Source organism: Oncorhynchus masou, chromosome 30, assembly GCF_036934945.1.
Source record: "Oncorhynchus masou masou isolate Uvic2021 chromosome 30, UVic_Omas_1.1, whole genome shotgun sequence".
NCBI classification, from domain to species: domain Eukaryota; kingdom Metazoa; phylum Chordata; class Actinopteri; order Salmoniformes; family Salmonidae; genus Oncorhynchus; species Oncorhynchus masou.
The window spans coordinates 49,218,637-49,234,246 of NC_088241.1; the positions used below are offsets into that span (position 1 = coordinate 49,218,637).

The 15,610-nt window shown below is 43.1% G+C and overlaps 1 protein-coding gene across 2 annotated transcripts in view; it reads right to left on the reverse strand.

Annotated features, from left to right (window-relative positions):
* The window catches only part of LOC135522699 (guanine nucleotide exchange factor VAV3), a 145,127-nt gene that overhangs the window by 59,582 nt on the left and 69,935 nt on the right, over positions 1-15,610 (reverse strand). For both annotated transcript variants that reach the window (XM_064949209.1, XM_064949211.1), the window contains exons 3-11: positions 14,777-14,835; positions 14,610-14,678; positions 12,384-12,495; positions 10,237-10,329; positions 9,853-9,921; positions 9,484-9,587; positions 7,869-7,968; positions 7,563-7,658; positions 3,596-3,664 (exon numbers count right to left, since the gene is read on the reverse strand). In XM_064949209.1, the coding sequence (XP_064805281.1) occupies positions 3,596-3,664; positions 7,563-7,658; positions 7,869-7,968; positions 9,484-9,587; positions 9,853-9,921; positions 10,237-10,329; positions 12,384-12,495; positions 14,610-14,678; positions 14,777-14,835 (771 nt within the window). The remainder of the gene's footprint in view (positions 1-3,595; positions 3,665-7,562; positions 7,659-7,868; positions 7,969-9,483; positions 9,588-9,852; positions 9,922-10,236; positions 10,330-12,383; positions 12,496-14,609; positions 14,679-14,776; positions 14,836-15,610) is intronic.

Genomic DNA, 15,610 nt, shown 5'->3' on the forward strand with positions numbered 1-15,610 from the left:
GTACCACGCTGCTTCCGGTAAGCACGGGGAGTTGGCTCAGGTCTACAGCCTGACTCCGCCCCAAAAATTTGGGGGCTGCCTCTCGTGCCTGCTTCGCTCACTTGCCTCATATCTCCGCCTCTCAGCTTTAGCTGCCTCCAGTTCCTCTTTGGGCGGCGATATTCCCCAGCCTGTCTCCAGGGTCCCTTTCCGTCCAGTATCTCTTCCCATGTCCAGGAGTCCTGAACCCTCTGCTCCTCCATACCACGCTGCTTGGTGCTTTGGTGGTGGGTAGTTCTGTAACGGTTGTCGTCGTCTGATGAGGAAGAATCGGACCAAAGCGCAGCGTGGTAAGTGTTCATGACTTTTATTAAACTGAACACTGAAACAAAAATAACAAAGTGAAAAACGAAACCGAAACAGTCCTGTCAGGTGCAGAACACTAAACAGAAAACAACTACCCACAAAACATAGGTGGGAAAAGGTACTTAAATATGGTTCCCAATCAGAGACAACGATAGTCAGCTGTCCCTGATTGAGAACCATACCTGGCCAAAACAAAGAAATACAAAACATAGAAAAAAGAACATAGAATGCCCATAGAATGTGACATATACAGTAATTAATGCATGAATACATTTATACAGTAAATACTTCACTAAACATATACATGAATACATACATAACTAAATATATACAGTAATTAATACATAAGTAAATATATAGAGTAATTAATACATAGACACATATATACAGTAATTAATACATAAATAAATATATACAGTAATTAATACATAACTACATATACACAGTAATTAATACATAACTAAATATATACAATAATTAATACATAACTAAATATATACAGTAATTAATACATAACTAAATATATAGAGTAATTAATACATAACTAAATATATAGAGTCATTATGTTTTGATTACTAATATATTTAGTTATGTATTAATTACTCTATATATTTAGTTATGTATTAATTACTGTGTATATGTATTTATGTATTAATTATTGTATATATTTAGTTATGTATTAATTACTCTATATATTTAGTTATGTATTAATTACTCTATATATTTAGTTAGTACATAACGAAATATATACAGTAATAAAAGTGTAACTAAACATAGAACAGCCTCAATTCGTCTGGACATGGACAAGGTGACGAATGCGTTCCACACGGATGCTGGCCCATGTTGATGCCAATGCTTGATGTCCTTTGGGTGGTGGGCCATTCTTGATACACATGGAAAACTGGCACCTTCTAATACCCTGTTCAAAAGCACTGAAATCTTTTGTCTTGCCCAATGACCCTCTGAATGGCACACATACATAATCCAAAGCATATGTCACAAAGTGCTTATACAGAACTCCAACCTAAAACCCCAAACAGCAAACATTACAGAAGCACGGTGGCTAGGAAAAACTCCCTTGAAAGGCAGGGACCTATGAAGAAACCTAGAGAGGAACCAGCCTCTGAGGGGTGGCCAGTCCTCTTCTGGCTATGCTGGGTGGATATTCTAAGAGTACATGGCCATTAAGGCCAGATCGTTCTTCAAGATGTTCAAACGTTCGTAGATGGTGCAACAGGTCAGGAACCTCAGGACTAAATGTCAGTTGGCTTTTCATAGGTGAGCATTCAGAGGTCGAAACAGCAGGTGTGGTAGAGAGAGAGAGAGAGAGAGAGAGAGAGAGAGAGAGAGAGAGAGAGAGAGAGAGAGAGAGAGAGAGAGAGAGAGAGAGTTGAAAACAGCAGGTTTGGGACAAGGTAGCACGTCCGGTGAACAGGCCAGGGTTTCATAGCCGCAGAACAGTTGAAACTGGAGCAGCAGCACGACAAGTTAGAACGTCCGTTAAACAATCCATGTCTCAAGGCTTAAAAATCCTTCTTTAACTTGTCTCCTCCCCTTCATCTACACTGATTGAAGTGGATTTATCAAGTGACATTAATAAGCTTTCATAGCTTTCACCTGGATTCACCTGGTCAGTCTATGTCATGGATAGAGCAGGTATGTTTTGTACCCTCAGTGTATACAGTAATAAATATTAAATTTAATAGCCAGCAGTCTGGTGCATAACTCTGTAGATAGATGAAGACGACTCACTTACGTTGCAAGTGTTAGCTGGTGTGCCTGTGTGCGCCTGCAAAGCATGTGTGCCTACAGTGGCTTGTGAAAGTATTCACCCCCCCTTGGCATTTTTCCTATTTCATTGCCTTACAACCTGGAATTAAAATTGACTTTTTGGGTGTATGTATCATTTGATTCACACAACATGCCTACCATGTTGAAGATGCAAAATATTTTTATAGAGACACCTTTTGCAGCAATTACAGCTGTAAGTCTCTTGGGGTATGTCTATATAAGCTTGGCACATCTAGCAACTGGGAAAATCTTCAAGTCAAAACTGCTCCAGCTACTTCAAGTTGGATGGGTTCCGAAAGTGTACAGCAATCTTTAAGTCATACCACAGATTATCAATTGGATTGAGGTCTAGGCCATTCCAAGACTTTTAAATGTTTCCCCATAAACCACTTGAGTGTTGCTTTAGCAGTATGCTTAGGATCATGGTCCTGCTGGAAGGTGAACCTCTTTCCCAGTCTCAAATCTCTGGAAGACTGAAACAGGTTTCCCTCAAGAAATTCCCCGTATTTAGCGCCATCCATCATTACTTCAATTGGACCAGTTTCCCAGTGATGAAAAACATCCCCACAGCTGATGCTGCCACCACCATGCTTCACTGTGGGGATGGTGTTCTCGGGGTGATGTGAGGTGTTGGGTTTGCGCCAGACATAGCGTTTATCTTGATGGCCAAAAAGCTCAGTTTCAGTCTCATCTGACCAGAGTACTTTCTTCCATATGTTTGGGGAGTCTCCCACATGCCTTTTGGTGAACACTTTAAGCAATGGCTTTTTTCTGGCAACTCTTCTGTAAAGCCCAGCCCTGTGGAGCATACAGCTTAAAGTGGTCCTATGGACAGATACTCCAATCTCCGCTGTGGAGCTTTGCAGCTCCTTCAGGGTTATCTTTATCTTTGGCCTCTCTGATTAATGCCCTCCTTGCCCGGTCCATGAGTTTTGGTGGGTGGCCCTCTTTTGGCAGGTTTGTTGTGGTGCCATATTCTTTACATTTTTTAATAATGGATTTAATGGTGCTCCGGGGATGTTCTAAGTTCCGGATCTTATTTAGGGTTTCATAGCAAAGGGGGTGAATACATATGCACGCACCACTTTTCCGTTTTTTATTTTTTTGAATTTCATTGTTATTTTTTTCATTTTACTTCACCAATTTGGACTGGTCTGTGTATGTCCATTACATGAAATCCAAATAAAAATTAATTTAAATTACAGGTTGTAATGGAACAAAATAGGAACAAGTGGGCACTGTAACTATGTGTGTGTGTGTGTGTGTGTGTGTGTGTGTGTGTGTGTGTGTGTGTGTGTGTGTGTGTGTGTGTGTGTGTGCGTGTGCGTGTGCGTGTGCGTGTGCGTGTGTGTGTGTGTGTGCGAGAGAGGTGAGGAGAGTCATTACATCAGACACAGACCTGGCACCCCAATTACTCTTTCATTCCTGATGTGATGCGAGGGCGTCGTATAACACTTACCTTCATGGCATCCAGCGCCAGCCGCAAATTGCTCTTGTCAGCCGCATCGTGAGTGTGTTTCACTAATTCCTGTAATTGGATCAAAACAAAACACAGTGCTATTTTATGCTCTCTGTTTTCACCAGCTAGCTAATTAGCCACACAGAGCCCTGGGAGAAGTAGGAAAAATAGAGATGACAGGTAGGCATTAGGCCATCTCTCTCTGCCTGACATTTCAACTACAGCTCAAAATTATAGACAAACAGTGTCAACCAAGGTTCTACCATGTTAGATATGAGCTGTGCTTATCAAGTGCTGTTGTTTCATTTGGACTGCGACTTCAGGGCTAGAAAAACAAAAACAAGGACAAACACAAACAAAGCGATCGTTGATTTCTATTTTGATGTCACACACACAGACGAGTTACTGTTACTGAGCACAATCACACACATACTGTACACACACATCTATACAAACAAACACACACACACACACATACATACACACACACCTGGAAAGTAAATCCCAACCAACATCATAATCCTAGATATGAAATAAAAAGGTGGGATACCACGAAAGAACCCAGTAATAAAATAAAATAAATTGCTGTGTGTGTGTGCATTCGTGCGTGAATTCCTGCGTTCTCTGTATGTATATGCTTATCTTGCGTGTATCTTGTGTGTGGGCTGAAATTGCTTTCCTGTAGCTGGCGAGTAAACAAGACATCTAAGCTGTTTGTCTGTGTTGTGGAGGATAAGGAAGGTTACCATGCATATCCTTCACACACACACACACACACACACACACACATCCCAGCCCAGCCCAGATAAATGGCTTCCTTCCCCTCTCCTTCCCCTCGCCCCAGTCCCCTCGCCCCAGATCCCTCGCCCCCAGTCCCCTCACCCCAGTCCCCCCGCCCCAGCCCCCTCACCCCAGCTCCCTCGCCCCCAGCCACCTCGCACCAGCCCCCTCACCCCAGCTCCCTCGCCCCCAGCCACCTCGCACCAGCCCCCTCACCTCAGTTCCCTCACCCCCAGCTCCTTTGCCCCAGCCCCCTCCTGCTGGGCCGTATGTGTCTGCCTAGAACTCCTCAAATCCCAGCTATCACTCAAGCTGAACCTGGGAATTATTATCACAAGCAATGCGACAGGACCCTATTTTTCATTCTCTGGTCCTAACACACACCTACACAGTGAGCCCATGGGAGAGGTGGGGAGGGGGTAGCAAGAGAGAGAGAGAGAGAGAGAGCGAGAGAGAGAGAGAGAGAGGGAGAGGGGGAGAGGTGGGGAGGGGGTAGCAAGAGAGGTAGAGAGAGAGAGAGAGAGAGAGAGAGGGAGAGAGAGAGAGAGAGGGAGAGAGGGGGAGGTGGGGGAGGGGGTAGCAAGAGAGGTAGAGAGAGAGAGAGAGAGAGAGAGAGGGAGAGAGAGGGGGAGAGGTGGGGAGGGGGTAGCAAGAGAGAGAGAGAGAGAGGGGGGAGAGAGGGGGAGAGGTGGGGAGGGGGTAGCAAGAGAGAGAGAGAGAGAGAGAGAGAGAGAGGGGGGGAGAGAAAGAGAGAGAGGGGAGAGAGAGATAAATAGAGAGAGCGGGAAAGAGAGAGAGAAAAAGAGAGAGCGAGAGAGAGAAAAGGAGAGAGAGAGAGCAATGACCAGATAGTACAGGCTTATTGATGGATTCCAGTTATAGTGAGTTTGGAATAAATAGAGAAATGGGAAGAAAGGAAAGAGTGATAGAGAGACAGAGAAAGAAAGCGGGTTCTGACACGACCGGCATATTGATGGATTCTGGTTATAGTGAGTTGGAGACTGGTGGGAGCCACTATGAAATAATTACAGAGGGAACAGAGAGAAAGACCTACCTGCCCTCCATCCTCCTTACCTCTACTCCCTGATCTAAGCACTCACCTCCACTCTTTCCTCCCACCTCTTCCTCCCCTCCCTCCCTCACTTCCCTCTCTCACTCCCTCCCACTACCCCGGGAGCGTGTTCCCTCCATTGGAGTGGATCGGGGATTGGCACAGGCCAGGCCAGGTCCCCAGGGTCCACATGCAGACCTCCTAGCCCGAAACAAACAGACAAACAGACACACACACACACACACACACACACAGCCCTGACAGACAGACAGCTCTGACTGGCTCTCTCCTACGCAACAGTGCCTCCTGTCCTATGGAGTGGAATGGATTGCACCGACAGGGAGGAAGGGAGAGAAAGAGAAGACGGCTCGGAGCTGACCGCCAGTCACACGTCAACCCCCTAGGAGCGTACACAACCACACACACCTTTCCACCTTGCCCCTGACTGCTAACATGTCCGCCCATGCAGTGGTGGCCTAGGACTAACGTTAGAGCTGCAGGAGTCAGGACCAGAGGGCTGCCTGACTGACTGACTGATTGCAGTAATGCCTTATCAGGGTATTCACACACTACTTTTCTCTCTATCCCTCTTCTTATCTCTTTCAGGCACTCTCTTACTTATTCTTTTTCCTCCATTCTATTTTTGCTGTATGACTACGACAGTCAGAAAGTCTTGAAGGAGTTCCCACATATGCTGAGCACTTGTTGGCTGCTTCTCCTTCACTCCGCAGTCCAACTCATCCCAAACCATCTAAATTGAGTAGATGTCGGGTGATTGTGGAGGCCAGGTCATCTAACGCAGCACTCCATCACTCTCCTTCTTGGTCAAATAGCCCTTACACAGCCTGGAGGTGTGTTGGGTCATTGTCCTGTCGAAAAACAAATGATACTCCCACTAAGCGCAAACCAGATGGGATGGCGTATCACTGCAGAATGCTGTGGTAGCCATGCTGGTTAAGTGTGCCTTGAAAACTAAAAAAATCAAGGACAGTGTCATCAGCAAAGCACCCTCACACCCTCACACCTCCTCCTCCATGCTTCATGGTGGGAACCACACATGCGGAGATTATCCATTCACCTACTCTAAGTCTCACAAAAACAGCGGTTGGAACCAAAAATCTCCAATTTGGACTCATCAGACCAATGGACAGATTTCCACCGGTGAAGGTCCATTGCTTGTGTTTCTTGGCCCAAGCAAGGCTCTTCTTCTTATTAGTGTCTTTTAGTAGTGGTTTCTTTGCAGCAATTCGACCATGAATGCCTGATTCACGCAATCTCCTCTGAACAGTTGATGTTGAGATGTGTCTGTTACTTGAACTCTGTGAAGCATTTACTTGGGCTGCAATCTGAGGTTCATTTAACTCTAATGAACTTATCCTCTGCAGCAGAAGTAACTCTGGGTCTTCCTTTCCTGTGGTGGTCCTCATGAGAGACATTTCATCATAGCGCTTGATGGTTTTTGCGACTATACTTGAGGAAACTTTCAAAGTTCTTGAAATTTTCCGCATTCACTGACCTTCATGTCTTAAAGTAATGATGGACCGTCATTTCTCTTTTCTTATTTCAGATGTTCTTGCGATAATATGGACTTGGTCTTTTACCAAATAGGGCTATCTTCTGTATCCCGCCTCTACCTTGTCACAACACAACTGACTGGCTCAAACGCATTAAGAAGGAGAGAAATTCCACATCCACAAATTAACAAGGCACTCATGTTAATTAAAATGCATTCCAGGTGACAACCTCATGAAGCTGGTTGAGAGAATGCCAAGCGTGTGCAAAGCTGTCATCAAGGCAAAGGGTGGCTATTTTGAAGAATCTCAAATATAAAATATATTTAGATTTGTTCAACACTTTTCTTTGGTTACTACATGAATTCATATGTGTATTTCATAGTATTGATATCTTCACTATTATTCTACAATGTAGAAAAAAGTAAAAAAAATAAAGAAAAACCCTTGAATGAGTCGGTGTGTCCAAACTTTTGACTGGTACTGTACATCCAGAGGCGTCCAGGACTAGTGTATGATTTAAACATGGGTAACTGGTGATAGTCAGTAGTGCAGCTTTATCCCTGGGACTGAGGTAACAGTTGAATGGAAGTCATTCTCAGCTCTCTGAAGATATATATCTTACCTGTAGAAGAAGATGATACTTGAGTACCCGCTGCATAGGGACCACTAGCAGATCCCTCAGTGTAAACTTTCCATAGTTGGCTCTCTTTGCACATTCCTGGCAAACACAATAAATAAATCATACCGCATGGTATTTGAACTGTCACTGCAATATAACACAAAACATATTAATTTAGAGAAAAAAATATAGTACTTATTAATTGAAAAAATAATAATAATTGCAGTTGGTGTGCCATGGCCTGTAATACCTATGGTAAACACTAGATGGCTGTATCTGACCACTGATTTAGACTGATGCAGACTTTACCTCCAGCTTCATCCGGATGTCCTCTCTGTGTTTGCAGATGTCATCCAAAGCAACGATGGCCGTTTCTACATGGCTACAGTATTTCCCATATATTAGCAATCTGGAAAAGATATCAGTATATTAAAGTCAGTATTGTTGAGGTGAAATAAATTGAGAGAGAGACACTTGATCTTGGGACATGACTTGGGCCCTGACAGTGAATCTTAGTAAGACTAAAATAATGGTCCCAAACCCTAACCCTACCTCGGCCTAAACATCAGCTCCACAGGTAACTTCCACAAGGCTGTGAACGATCTAAGAGACAAGGCAAGAAGGGCTTTCTATGCCATGAAAAGGAACATAAAAAATCATTAGGATAAAACTTTAATAAGCTATCGAACCCATTGCCCTCTATGGTTGTGAGGTCTGGGGTCTACTCACCAACCAAGAATTCAAAACCCCAAGCAATGCATGCAGAGCAGAATTACAACTATACCTACTAGTTATCAAAATCCAGAAAAGAGCTGTTAAATTCTACAACCACCTAAAAGGAAGCAATGCCCACACATTCCACCACAAAGCCATCACCTACAGAGAGAAGAGTCCCCTCAGCCAGCTGGTTCTGAGGCTCTGTTCACAAACATGAACAGACCCCACAGATCCCCGGGACAGAAACACATTTCGACCCAACCAAATTATGAGAAAGCAAAAAGATAACTATATACTGGAAAGAATCAACCAAAAAAACAGAGCAAACTGGAACGCTATCTGGCCCTAAACAGAGAGTACACGGTAGCAGAATACCTGACCACTGTGACTGACCCTCAATTAAGAAAATCATTGACTATACACAGAGAGAGGCCGGCATAGGCAGACCTGGCTCTCGAGAGATGACAGGCTATGTGCTCACTGATGAGCAATACTTCCTAACCTCCTGCCAAATGTATGACTACATTAAAGACACATATTTCCCACAGGTCACACAGACCCACAAAGAATTTGAAAACAACTCAAACATTGATAAACTCCCATATCTGTTAGGCGAAATAACTCAGTGTGCAATCACAGCAGCAAGATGTGTGGCCCGTTGCCATGACAAAAGGGCAACAAGTGGAGCACCAACAACCTATATTTATCTGTTTATTTATTTCCCCTTTCATACTTCAACTACTTGCACATTGTTACAACACTGTACACAGCCAATAATATAACATTTTAAATGTCTATATTCTTTGAAACTTTTGTGGGTCTATTGTTTACTAATGTTCCCTTGTGTATTTCATTTTTGTTTATTGTGTATTTCATTTGTAAACATATGTTTCCCATGCCAATAAAGAGAGCGAAAGGGAGAGAGAGAGAACCAGGAACGAAGAACAAGAGATCGAAAGCTCGAAAGAACAAGAGAATGAGAGAACGAGACAGAAAACCAAGGCTGGTTCAATCAACGCTGTTTCTTTCGACACGGAAAACTGGGAATTTCGGGGTTTTTTCATGTAACTTTTTACGCAAATTCAATGTGATTTTTGTTGTTGTTGTTGATTTCAAGTTGAATTCATGATTTTACAACCAAATGTAAATCAAATATAGACGTTGAACTGACGTCTGTGCCCAGTGGGATAGTTCTGTGGAATTGTACCTCTCTTTGTAGTGGATGAAGATCTGGTAGATGTTCTGAGCACTTTTATGGCGGACAGAGTCTTGGATCTCCACCATGAGACTCTTGTGAACCTTAACCAGGTCCTGAAACAGAACAGTCCATGACAAACAAACACTGAAGACCCATAGGGCTTGGGACAACAGGTATTAGCTGATATTTTGGAAAAGGGTCTACTTGCAATAACTGTGATATGTGTTGGCTTTTTTACTACTCAACATAGCAAGTTAAATCCACCGACTGTAAGTCAATCTGGAATAAGAGCGTCTGCTAAATGACTGAAATGTCACTGCAAATCTCTATCTGTACCATCTACATGTGGATGGTTGGGGTTTTTGCCCTGTAGCTTACCGGAATGTTGACAAACACTTTCTTCATCTCCTCTGAGGACAGGAATGTCGTAAGAGGTGCCATAAAATACTGGATGTGAAAAACAGAGCGTAAGAACAAGAGTTGGTCCCACTTACACAGGAGAGGTAGGTAAGCAGTTGCTGCATGTGTACGGGAACTATTTGGGTCAGCCAAATAACGACTTGTTGCACAACACAAGTGATTTATCAGAACAATCTTAATCTGAAATAGTGTCTGCCTACATAAGGGACGGTTTTCACAATGTCATGAACGGAATGGTTAATGAACGAAGAGGATTGTGAGAATACACTATGAAGTGGGGGGGGGGGGTATTTGGTTGTAGCACCAGAGGGGTAGGGGATGTATTTGGCAGTAACACCTTACCTTCTCTATGGAGTCCAGAGTCTCTGTGTACTTCTCCTCAGTCTGCTTGATCTCTGTCAGACAGCAGCTCCTGATGTCTGTCTCTACCTGCTTCTGTAATGATCACGCACGCATGCACACACACACACACACACACACACACACAATCACACACGCACACGCACACACACACGCACACGCACACGCACACGCACACACACACACACACACACACACACAAACACACACATGCACACAGCTGTCAAAGCAGAGCCTTAAAGCTAGAATCCATACCTGCTACATCAATTTTTTAAACTTATAAATGTATGAAATACACCTATTGCTTCTTGAACAATATAACTTATAAATGCCTCATGAGCTTAGTTTAACTTTTGTACCACATCAGAACCCAAAATATAAGCTTGGTTTACTTGAGTTGAGTTATTCATTGAAAGTGTTGTGGGTGGAAAAACACATGTCAACAAATCTATGTACCCAAATAACAAGTGTGCAGTCTGTCACGCCCTGGCCATAGAGAGGCTTTTATTCTCTATTTTGGTTAGGCCAGGGTGTGACTAGGGTGGGCATTCTAGTTTCTTTATTTCTATGTTTTCTATTTCTTTGTGTTTGGCCGGGTGTGATTCTCAATCAGAGGCTGCTGTCTATCGTTGTCTCTGTTTGAGAGCCATACTTAGGTAGCCCTTTTTCCACTTGTCTTTGTGGGAAGTTGACTTTGTTTAGGGCACTATAGCGTCACGGTTTGGTTTCGTAGTGTTTATTGTTTTTGTCTGCGTCATTTAAATAAAGAATATGTAAATTCACCACATTGCACCTTGGTCCTCCTCCTTCAACAGCCGTACACAGTCAACATACAGATGTATTTTCCCAAGGACGTGGAGTTAAATAGGGGAATAACTTGAGCTCATGTCAATTTAAGATCTATATAAATGAATTGGACAAAAAGCTTGAGCAATCAACTGCCCCCGGTCTCAGTCTTAAAGACACAGAAATAAAATGCCCCCTGTAGGCAAATGATCTGGTACTGCTGTCACCGCCAAAATAGGAGCTACAGCAACAGCTAGATCATCTGCAGCAGTTCTGTCAGACTTGGGCAATGACAGTCAATTTCAAGAAAACACACATTATGTCACGGCAGAAAAGGTCTAGATGTCAGGGAAGCTTTTCTACTGGGCTCGATTCATATAGAACATACACCTACACAAACTTGGGACAAAGAAATAGCTCCACAGGGGACTTCAAGCTGGCCGTGGATGAACTGAAAGTCAAATCAAGGAGGGCTTTCTATGCCATTAAAATATATATATTAAATTAGACACACCAATTTGGATCCGACTCAAAATATTTGAATCAATACTGGAACCAATTGCACTTTATGGCAGTGAAGTGTGGAGTCCGCTTACCAAGCAAGAATTTGACAAATGAGACAACACCCAATTGAAATCCTGCATGTGGAATTCTGTAAGAGTCTCGGAGTATAGAGGACAACTCCAAACAACACCTGCAGAGCAGAATTAGGCCAATTCCCTCTTCTGATTAATATCCAAACAAGAGCCACCAAATGTTAGAATCATTTAAAAACAAGTGACCCCCAAGAGTCCCCTCAGCCAGCTACCAACCCAACAAAGCCTCAGGACAACACCCAGAAAATCTGGCCCAACTAAAGTATCACTAAGCAAAAATAAAAATATATCACAGAAGGACCACACAGAAAATCTAAAAGTCAACTTCAATGCTATTTGGTCATAAACCGAGAGTAATATTCTCACGACTTCATTATTGGCCTCATTCATTCCTTACTGTGTTCTCATGTTAATTGATTACTTATTGAGTATTATTAGAGAGAGAAGTAGTGAGAAGTAAAAAGAGAGAGAGAGAGAGAGAGAGAGAGAGAGAGAGAGAGAGAGAGAGAGAGAGAGAGAACTCCATACACATTGACTCAGTACTGGAACTCCCTGTATAGCCGTGTTATTTTTACTCATTATTGTTATTCGTTATCACTGTGTATGTATTCCTTGTGTCACTATTTTTATATTTACTCTAACTCTGCATTGTTGGAAAAGGACCCTTAAGTAAGCATCTCACTGATAGTCCACACCTGTTGTTTACAAAGCAGGTGGCGAAAACAATTTGACTTGATTTGAACTAACCAGAGGAGGACGGATGTCTTCAGCCTTCATCAGATCTTCATAGATCTCTCCTCCGTCTTCATCATCATAGACACAGTCATAAAGATCCTCCTCGTCCTCCACACCTTTCTCACTGTCACACACACAAACGGGTTACCATTATTATAATGTAGCATTTATACTGCTGTTGTTATCATCAGCCTGCGCGCAGTCATACGCATGTGATTGTGCACATGTTTGCATGCATGTGTGTCTGCGTGGGTTTGTGACTCTTTGTGTGTCTGCGTGGGTTTGTGACTCTTTGTGTGTCTGCGTGGGTTTGTGACTCTTTGTGTGTCTGCGTGGGTTTGTGACTCTTTGTGTGTCTGCGTGGGTTTGGGACTCTTTGTGTGTCTGCGTGGGTTTGTGACTCTTTGTGTGTCTGCGTGGGTTTGTGACTCTTTGTGTGTCTGTGTGGGTTTGGGACTCTTTGTGTGTCTGCGTGGGTTTGTGACTCTTTGTTTGTCTGTGTGGGTTTGGGACTCTTTGTGTGTCTGTGTGGGTTTGGGACTCTTTGTGTGTATGTGTGGGTTTGTGACTCTTTGTGTGTCTGTGTGGGTTTGTGACTCTTTGTGTATTTGTGTGGGTTTGTGAATCTTTGTGTGCATGTGTAGATTTGGCACTCTGTATGTCTGTGTGGGTTTGGGACTCTTTGTGTGTCTGCGTGGGTTTGTGACTCTTTGTGTGTCTGTGTGGGTTTGTGACTCTTTGTGTGTCTGCGTGGGTTTGTGACTCTTTGTGTGTCTGCGTGGGTTTGTGACTCTTTGTGTGTCTGCGTGGGTTTGGGACTCTTTGTGTGTCTGTGTGGGTTTGTGACTCTTTGTGTGTATGTGTGGGTTTGTGACTCTTTGTGTGTCTGTGTGGGTTTGTGACTCTTTGTGTATTTGTGTGGGTTTGTGAATCTTTGTGTGCATGTGTAGGTTTGGCACTCTGTATGTCTGCGTGGGTTTGTGACTCTTTGTGTGTCTGCGTGGGTTTGTGACTCTTTGTGTGTCTGTGTGGGTTTGTGACTCTTTGTGTGTCTGCGTGGGTTTGTGACTCTTTGTGTGTCTGCGTGGGTTTGTGACTCTTTGTGTGTCTGCGTGGGTTTGTGACTCTTTGTGTGTCTGTGTGGGTTTGTGACTCTTTGTGTGTCTGCGTGGGTTTGTGACTCTTTGTGTGTCTGCGTGGGTTTGGGACTCTTTGTGTGTCTGTGTGGGTTTGGGACTCTTTGTGTGTCTGCGTGGGTTTGTGACTCTTTGTGTGTCTGCGTGGGTTTGTGACTCTTTGTGTGTCTGTGTGGGTTTGTGACTCTTTGTGTGTCTGCGTGGGTTTGGGACTCTTTGTGTGTCTGTGTGGGTTTGTGACTCTTTGTGTGTATGTGTGGGTTTGTGACTCTTTGTGTGTCTGTGTGGGTTTGTGACTCTTTGTGTATTTGTGTGGGTTTGTGAATCTTTGTGTGCATGTGTAGGTTTGGCACTCTGTATGTCTGCGTGGGTTTGTGACTCTTTGTGTGTCTGCGTGGGTTTGTGACTCTTTGTGTGTCTGTGTGGGTTTGTGACTCTTTGTGTGTCTGCGTGGGTTTGTGACTCTTTGTGTGTCTGCGTGGGTTTGTGACTCTTTGTGTGTCTGCGTGGGTTTGTGACTCTTTGTGTGTCTGTGTGGGTTTGTGACTCTTTGTGTGTCTGCGTGGGTTTGTGACTCTTTGTGTGTCTGCGTGGGTTTGGGACTCTTTGTGTGTCTGTGTGGGTTTGGGACTCTTTGTGTGTCTGCGTGGGTTTGTGACTCTTTGTGTGTCTGTGTGGGTTTGGGACTCTTTGTGTGTCTGTGTGGGTTTGGGACTCTTTGTGTGTATGTGTGGGTTTGTGACTCTTTGTGTGTCTGTGTGGGTTTGTGACTCTTTGTGTATTTGTGTGGGTTTGTGAATCTTTGTGTGCATGTGTAGGTTTGGCACTCTGTATGTCTGTGTGGGTTTGGGACTCTGTGTTTATGTGTGGGTTTGGGACTCTTTGTGTGTCTGTGTGGGTTTGTGACTCTTTGTTTGTATGTGTGGGTTTGTCCAGAAGCCTGGGACGTTGTAAGTGTGAGTAGAGCCACTGGCCATCTCTGATAGCCTACATAAACTAAGCCATTTAACTTAGCGGCTGTGTTATCCCAGAAGAAGCCAGGGCCAAAAAGTTGTGAGGAGACCAGTAAGAGACCGTAAGACAGGCCAAGAGGTGGACTTACTCAATCAAGTCTTCTAGGTGGTTATAGATGTCCTCATCTTCTTCTAGACTCTCCTCTGAAGGAAAAGCCCTTTTGGAAAGAAAAGCGATGTCATGCCACCAAACATGTACTAATACAAAACCCAATTAGATTTTTTTAATTGGAATAAACACTTGGTCAGAACTTACTTTATTCCGGTTTGTTCTGAAATCGTGGTGTGGGACAGTTTGGACAATGTGTCCATAACCTGCAATGAAAATGAATGGAAACGTTATAGACTTGGTTATTGTAATGATCATATTAATGTTGTACTTCTGCGTTTAAGTCAGTAGAGGGCAGTGTTATCCAATAGTAGAGCATTACCTAAGAGACCTGTGGAAGAGTATTAAATAGTGAGTATAAAAAAAATTAAAAAATTGTGAGTGATTTCATGGCATTCCAACATAATCCATAAAGTTAACAACATGGTGTTTAATTGCAAAGTTAATTAACATATTTTTGTTTCTTGTTTCCGACATCACCAAATGTTCTTTAAACACCAACCTGAGAGGCTTGTAGGAAACCCAAATAAATGGCTATGACTTTATCAGCTGCTAAAGAATGTCATCAATACAGCACAACATGGAATAATCAGTGTGTCTTAGGTCCTTGTACCTTCAGTCTGGCATCAATCACTATCAACAGATATGAGAATAATCCATAACATTCAGTATCAAGTCTAGTGACCATCAACCCAGACCTTGAGTGTCAAAAACAGAACATGAAATCATATGTATTACAGAAAGGGGAAATATATAAACATGCAAAATAATGTGATAATCACTCTAAACTGAATGTGAACCTTAGTGATCTTATATTTCCCCATTATAATCCCTATAGAAATGCCTGTTAATAAATCACACTACATAAATTACTAGATAAAATAGCAATGAAATTGCCAAAATAAAAATAGACCAATATGGCGATACAATAGTGAACGTGGTTGAAGAATAAAATCAATGATTGTATCTTTAAATTAATTA